The sequence below is a fragment of the Protopterus annectens genome, chromosome 4.part1 (genome assembly GCF_019279795.1).
Source record: "Protopterus annectens isolate FY-2018-M chromosome 4.part1, PAN1.0, whole genome shotgun sequence".
Taxonomy (NCBI): domain Eukaryota; kingdom Metazoa; phylum Chordata; order Ceratodontiformes; family Protopteridae; genus Protopterus; species Protopterus annectens.
In genome coordinates, this window is record NC_056734.1 from 371378937 (window position 1) to 371386741 (window position 7805).

Here is a 7805-nt window from a genome sequence, read left to right on the forward strand (position 1 = left end):
TTGTACAGCTAGCTTGACAAAGCGAGGTATTGGTCCCAGGCGTTTCCCAGTTAGAGGGATCACACCCCTGTGCCTCTTGAGGAAAGCCTAAACCACAGTACCAAGAAGGAGAAATGTTATGACAACTGAAAACTTGATACAACATACAAAGCAATTTCTTTCCTGGACACCCACCTGCCCTTGCACAGATACTGGAGGGACCATGGGAGTACTCGTTCAGTATGGTTGTGCTTCACTGATCTAAAAGGTACATAGGTTCATAGGTTTATACTAGGCTATCTGCCCTAAGGCATTTATAAGCCTAGCCCAAAGTTTTGTGGATTACGTCACCCCTTATATGAAAAAATACTGTACCCATTAGTTTGTTGTGCCTCTGTCCAGCAGTGACACAGAGATGATTCCCCGGGGTAAACCTACGATCTCCCATCCACAGGTCAAGATTTCTCTTGAACAGAGCCAGCGAGGTGCTCTGCCTCACATGGACCGGGATTTTATTTCACGGCATAGGGAGTCTCCGAGTGATAAATCTATCACTCCAGCACGTCCTATTTATATCCGTGCTAAGGTTTAAGTCGTTTGCTCTAGTGGTTTTGGTGGATTTGGATTTTTTGAGGTGGAGCATGTCCATTAATTCCGGGTTGGACATGGCCTTGTATGTCAGGCACATGTCACCTCTGAGCAGACGGTATGCGACTGAATAGAGCTGGAGTTTCTTCAATCTGGCAGCATATGACAGATTTGAGTCCTTTTATCCTTTTGGGGTCTCTCCAATTGCTGCAGATGTCAGGTGAGATACATCCCGAATGGGGCATTGTACTCTATCATTGGTCTGATAAGTGAAGAGGACAGGGGAACAATGACCTCACTAGATCTGGATGTGAATCCCTTCATGATCAGGTGGGCAATGTAGAAGGTCTTTCTAACCACTTTAGCAACGAGAGTATCAAAAGAAAGGCCACTGTCAACCTGGGTCCCCAGGTCCCTGATAACCTCTTCTGTGCTTAGTGGATTGCCACCTATATGGTAGCTTGGGGTTACCTTGTTTATTACTATACCTTTTTTGGCGTTTAACTTCAGGCCATGGCTCTGGCACCAGCTATCCGTTTCCGCGAGTCCCTTCTGAAGGATATCCGTGTCCGATGCACTTTCCACTATGGCACCCAGTTTGCAGTCGTCTGCAAAGCGCCAGCAACTCTAACCCTGTGGGTTCTGTCCTTAAGCCAGTTTGCAACCCATCTTGTGACATATGGGTTTACATTTAAGCTGGTATGTTTTTCTACAATACCCAAGTGGGGTATTGTGTCGAAAGCCTTTGCAAGGTCAAGGTAGGCTGTATGGACTGCCTTTCCCTCATCAATGGCCTTGGTGACTGTTTCGAAGAAGTCGACCAAGTTCAAAAGGCATGATATGCCCCTGACGAAGCAGAACTGGGTCGGGTCCAATGTCTGCAAGTCCCCTATATCTTTGTTTATGAGCTCCATTATGATCCTCTCCATAGCTTTGCAGACTAGACTTGTTAAGCTTATGGGGCGGTAATTACCAGGGTCCGTAGAGGCACCGCCTTTGTGGAGTGGGACCACAGTTGCCGTACACCACTCCTTGGGCACGTATCCTGTGGTAAGGCTGAGATTAAACAGCTGCCTTATGTGCGGGTTTAATTCCTCATTTAGCTCGTGTAGCACACAGCTGGGGACACCATCCGGTCCCATTGATGCTGTGTTTTTAGCTTTAGAGAGAGCAGCTTTCACCTGCGCAATTGAGATGTCTGGGAGGCTACACTCCGCTGGGATAGTTATCTCTCCTTTGGGGGGGGAAGTTTGCACTGAACCTGTCTGCCAGTATGTTGGCAATGTCTGTGGGTTCAGTGATTTTTGTATCATTTTGGAATAATTCTGAGCATATCTGGGAGTTTCCACCCAGGTTCCTAACATAGCTGAAAAAGGCCTTATGATTGTCCTTGGAATCCATGGCAATTTTCTCTCAAAATTGGCCATAGTTGATTTTATGAGTGCTCGTATTTTTTTTTTTTTTACTAATAATGATCAGGGGCGACTTCCCTTTTATGAATTTTGTTCCATCATGCAATAGCTTTCTCCTCTTATTGTAAAGTTTGTTAATGGCTGGGGTCCACCAGACTGGACGTTTGCCCTTTGTGGAAAGAGTCTTGGTTTTATTTGGGATTGCCTGATCCATGCAGTCCTGGAGGTGTTCATAGAAGGCATTTGTAAGGGCTTCCGCAGCTTGGGTTGTGGTTTCCACTGGCTCAGGGGCCTTGAAGGATACCAAACCAGTCTTGACTAGTGTGAAGTTTGCTTTAGAGAAGTTCTTCACTGTGGTCTTTTTTGTTTGGGGTGGGTGCGGGATGTGGATTTCCAGTGAGATTAGTTTATGATCAGATCTCACCAATGAGGGAAATACTTCCTGTGTGGAGCATTTTGTCCACATGTTTGTGATGAGATCTAGTATATTTTCTCCTCTCGTGGGAACAGTGACTAGCTGTTCCATGGCATTTGAATTAATGAACTCCAGGAACCATTGGGCTAGAAAGTTAGGGCTTGAGTAATGTTCCCAGTCTATATTCGGGTAGTTGAAGTCACCCAATATGATGGTGCTTGGAGATACATTTATACCCTCCAGTGTCTTCAGGAAGGCTGTGTGGGGTTCCTGAGTTTGAGAGGGTGGCCTGTAGCATGCTACAATTTGTAGAGCAGTTTTGCCTATGGTTAGTTGCACCTGGATGGTTTCCAAGCTTGTGCGTTGCCACCAACCTGGAGGTGTGGGTATCCTTTATGAATATGGATACACCCTCCTTTTGTGGTGTGGTCCGGGTTTTGGGGCCGGAACGCATGATATGAGGTAAAACCTAATAGTGCCGGGGTGCTCTCAGGAGCCTTGAACCAGGTTTCAGTTACAGCACAGACATAGATGTTCTCCATACCGAGAAGGGCCTCGAGTGCATGCATTTTGAGATTTAGACTTCTGGCATTGAGCAGCATTACCCTCAGTTTCTTCCCATTTTTGTTTTCTAGGGTGGTAGGTTTAGAATTTGAGCCTTGCCTAAAAAAGGCACTATGGGGGTGGCAAGAGCCTTAGCCAATATCCGGAATCCCCGGGGTGACAGGTGCATACTGTACATCCCTGAATGTCTTGTGAAAGTGCTAATACAGTACAGGGTCCCAGTGCAATACTGTCATCTGGACTCCGTATTTTCAGTTAAGACTTGTGTCAGGATTAAATAAGAAATAGAGAGGCCCCCCACCAAGATTTCATTACCAGATTCATTAACAGAGTTGCCTTGTCCCCTTCTGTTGATGGACCAAGATACGGATGTAAAGCAGACATCAAGGAAGCCCCTAATTAGGGGACCAAACAGCTGCCATCTTTGCTGCCTGCAAATTAAGACATCACCTTGGCCTCAGATTTGGTGATCAAAATCCAGCATGCAAGGAAACAATGTTGTTGCTGTGCATGAAGCACACGGGAGAGAAAAATAAAAACCACAACTCTGATATGAATACCTCTCCCAGAAAAAGGGAATGGACTAGTCCTTGAAGAGAATATGGGAGCACATACCTCAACTGAAGGAGTTGATGTATTCTGGGGTTTTGGTTCATTAGTAAGGGTGCAGGACAGAAGACTGCCCCACTGGACAGGTGCAGGAATGGCACTGAAGTGTGTTGTCCTATGGATTACACTTTTTTTTTTTCCCGTACCCAAAAAGTAAACAAAGATTAACAGGGTGGCATGGGGAATTTTAGCAACCCGAGTGCAACTGACGCTCCCCTCAATGTAGAGCAATGTCATGTGGTTCAGATGTCTAATGTCTTCTACGCAATACCAAGCTCTAGAAGGGAGGCTCCTGGTGCAAACCAAGGTGTCTTCTATGGGGTACCCAAGAATAAACTTTTGGGGGCAAGGTTCTAGAGCAGAACCAGGAATACTTGCAAGCAGAGAGTCAGGCTGTCCATGGAGCAGTTTGGGTCCTCAGGAAGAGTCGTTGAGTACTATTCTGAATATAAAATGCATCACTATTTTTTTTTAACTTATATTTGTGGACCATGAAAATCTGACGTGGACAACCTTTTTCAGCAGAGGCCCGGGGAGAAAAGCTCCACAATAAAAATTAAAGTAAATGATTACAAGAAATAGATGTAGTTGTACGTATAAAATAAGGTTAATGCAAGCATAGTTCCTGATGAACAGTACATACAGTACTCACATCTGTGCCATCTAAGATGGCATGTATTCTAATTAAATAGCAGTTATTGTTACAGTAAAATAAATTACAGCACTAAATATTTTCATTGTATTTACCCTTTACTAAAACAAAGATAAATGTTCAGTCAATACTTTGACTCACCGCATACATTTTCAGTGAATCAAATCTACATTTTGTCCATGTGACTTCACAAGTCACTGCATTTCTTAGAGTACAGAAACCCTCATGACCACTGAAATCATAGGTGTTGTGGATTGCCCCCACATAAGAGATTAGTTTGATTAGAGGCTGACCCAGTCGTGGTTCTGAGGAAAACATGGCACTGTACTACAGCCATTCTGCAACTTCAAAAACTACATTTACTGTCATAGCATACACTAAAGTCTGTTGTCTCTAGCGCCCTCTTAAAACGGGCACACTGGGATCCCACTAACAAAATGCAAACAACTTTTTTCCCGATTTGGGTTTACAAAGAGGAAACAGTGACTTTGCTCCCCCTTCACTATAGTTTCTACTCAACTGCGTAGACCACATACCTAAATACAACACTCGACAGTAGCAACAACTTGTGGGGTTTGCACCCCCCCCAACATAAGAAATGTCCCTGGTAAGAAGTTTTCCCAATACATACTCCAGAATTCACCCCAAACTCTTCTCTGCTTACCAAGATACTGCAAGCTGTCATAAAAAAGTTAGAAAAGAAAAAAAAAACATAAAAAGTCTTCTGTACCTCACACACGCACGCCCATCCATCTACATAATATAGACTTAACCACACACGCCTATGTTTAAATCCTGCTCTTACTTTACACCTGCTAGGCTTTAATCATCCCACCATGGAATTGGACAAGTACAGCTATAGCGTCACTATGACTTGTATCAGCTGGGTAATCCAGGGTGGTGCGTCTTTGAGAAAGGGCCACCAGAAGTAATGTTAAGTGCAGTTTTCAGGTTCTGTTATTAAGCCTCTACTTCTCCATACAGTCAGCACACACGCAGCATGACAGGTTAATGTATGCTCCTGAACACATATCCGTTCAGGATCTTTTTTTTTCAAATCCGTTCAGGATCTGTCCACCCTTCCAGGATAGGAATATTAGAGAAGGAGGATCCTGTCCGACCCAGTTAAACTCTCTACAACCTCAGCTGCCCTCAGTCCAAAAAGGGAGGACTAATTTGCGCAAGCACTTTTCTCTTATAGTAACATACCACACTTGCAAATAACCCGAGTTGTGGTCAAGAAAGATGGTCTGAAATCAGCCAAAACCGAGAAAGGTAATAAATGTGAACTCAAACTACAATTACGCATAAATAAATGCGGGCTATCACGAACGCGCATAGATTAAGCACCAATATGCAGGTATTTTATAATCGCCGTCAAAAACCGGCCTTCTCCAATTTGATACCTAGGAGTATAAATTATTAGTTTACAAACTTGCTGGCATTCACAATAACAGAAAATAAGTCAATTCCTCCTGACGTTCCCCTCACCAAGATGGCCTCCAAGAGGAGCAAAATACCGAACAAGCCATCGCTGGTACCAAAAGGCCGGATGCAATAACGAGGCAACGATTCCACCAACGAACAGGGGAAAGCAGAACATAAAATTGTATTAAAAGGAAAAATAAACACCGTCTTCACAACATAACACTGATCGAAGAAAACGAAAAAAAAATCCCCAACCACTGTCGACCCGAACAACCCATCACACATTTACACTACAGCAAAAGCAATATATATATATATGTGTAAAATATAGTTTATTATATATACACATACATACACACGCGCACACAAACAGCATACTCTACAGAACCCTCAAACCCACTGCTTTCCTCTTTACCGACAGTTAAGCTTTCCTTTCAAGGGAGCCCTCTCCTCGTGTTAAGCTAACGAATAAGTAAATCCACACAATTACTCTCCTTAACACAACACAGGAGCTAAAACGGCTATATTCTAATTTGCTTTCTAACTGACCAACAGAAAAAATTATCGGCGTCTCCATTTCTCTTCATAAAAATCCATACTCAAGACCCCTCCCCCATTACCAGATATAACAAAAGTTGGAAAATTCTTACTATTTACCTCCGACATCGAAGCCATTACGTCCACGGTGGAACCTAGAAATAAAATAAAACAAACGTTTAAAATGAGAAAAAAAAAATAAACTTTCTACGTCTTTAAATTGAGGCTGATGATGGAAAGGGGTAACTACCGAGATGCGTCTGCTCTATGTCGCAATTAACGAAACGAAGCCATTAAATGTGTAGATGCAACTTTAAGCATGTGCATACTATGTACATAACTTAACGCTTTATCGGAATCAAAATGCAGAAAGGAAAAACGTTGTGCTACGCTTTGGCACCACTTTGTACCCAAACAAAATGCATTAAAGAATACTGAAATAAACAATTTATTTTATCAAGTTAGGTTATGGACTACACTAATACTTCACATTTTTAGTTACACTGATTCAACACACCGGGAAAAAAAAATCAATATTACCAAAAAAACTGTAAGTGTTGAACTTTAACAGTAGGAATACAATAGGTCACCGAAATCAGAAATAACAAGGTAACAACCAGCGAAGTAAAAGGGCTGGGAAAACAAAATCAGCTCACCTGCAGTCCAAACTGATCCAATGCAAAAAAAAAAAAGGATAAAGAGCAAGATTTTCAAACGGTCCCACAGGCAGTAAACCTAATCGTTCTATTGGGCTCAAACTACGATGTTTCTCAGACGATTAATTACGATTTGCTACAGCCGCCCGTCGAAGAGTTCAGCAACAAAACACAGACTTTCAGTTCGTCCTTTCAGACATAGTTTGCATTCATTGGTCTTCGCCCATTTTCTACATCAAACAAGAGATTTTGGATAAATACTAATAACAAGCCACTAAGATTAAACGTCCTAAAAGTTACCAACTCAGCTGATTCCGAATCCCAGCTCCTGACATTCAGCAGTAGAACGAACAACGTCATGGCCAAGGGGCGTACCAGACGAGTTCAAGCAGCGGTATGGGGACTTCACAATCAAATTTGTGTGGGGAAAATCACTAGATATCTTCTTTGTAGTATATGTTTCAATTTCGGTGGTCTGAATGATAATTAACAAGCACAGTAAGTTTTTGTTGTCCGTAGGACTTGGGAAATTCACACCATTTGATTCTTAAAATTAGTATATCCCCCTCTAGGAAGGTTTGATGATGTAATGGCCTTACATGCACCGTTTTCTCTACTATTTAAAGTTTTTGTGCATTGGTTTATTTAGCAACACGGATCGAAAGATTTATGAGCAAAGCTATAGTTTAAAAGCGTTAATAGTTTTATAAGTGGGTGGGGGAAAGGGGGGAGTTGTACGTTTATTTTGCTTAGTGGGACTTTACCCAACTCTAGCCATGTTAGGTGTTAGTGGGAGGGAGCATGTTGTGTACGTTATTAATTTTCTTAATAAGGCACACCGATTCCTCCCTTTTAGATAGCATTATGTACACATTACGTCTCGTCCGGAAGACAACGCGGAGAAACGAGATTTTAACAGCGAAAAGAAATGTAAGCATTTAATAGTAGACTAACCCAGTCTGCGA

The 7805-nt window shown here is 42.6% G+C and overlaps 1 protein-coding gene across 1 annotated transcript in view; it reads right to left on the minus strand.

Moving 5' to 3' along the window:
- LOC122800865 (PHD finger protein 23-like) overlaps nucleotides 1–7467 on the minus strand; it is a 77415-nt gene extending 69948 nt beyond the window's left edge. The window contains exons 1-2 of the mRNA XM_044070187.1: nucleotides 6841–7467; nucleotides 6305–6339 (exon numbers count right to left, since the gene is read on the minus strand). Coding sequence (XP_043926122.1) covers nucleotides 6305–6322 — 18 coding nt within the window. The 5' untranslated portion in view covers nucleotides 6323–6339; nucleotides 6841–7467. The remainder of the gene's footprint in view (nucleotides 1–6304; nucleotides 6340–6840) is intronic.
- Nucleotides 7468–7805: the final 338 nt, after the last annotated feature.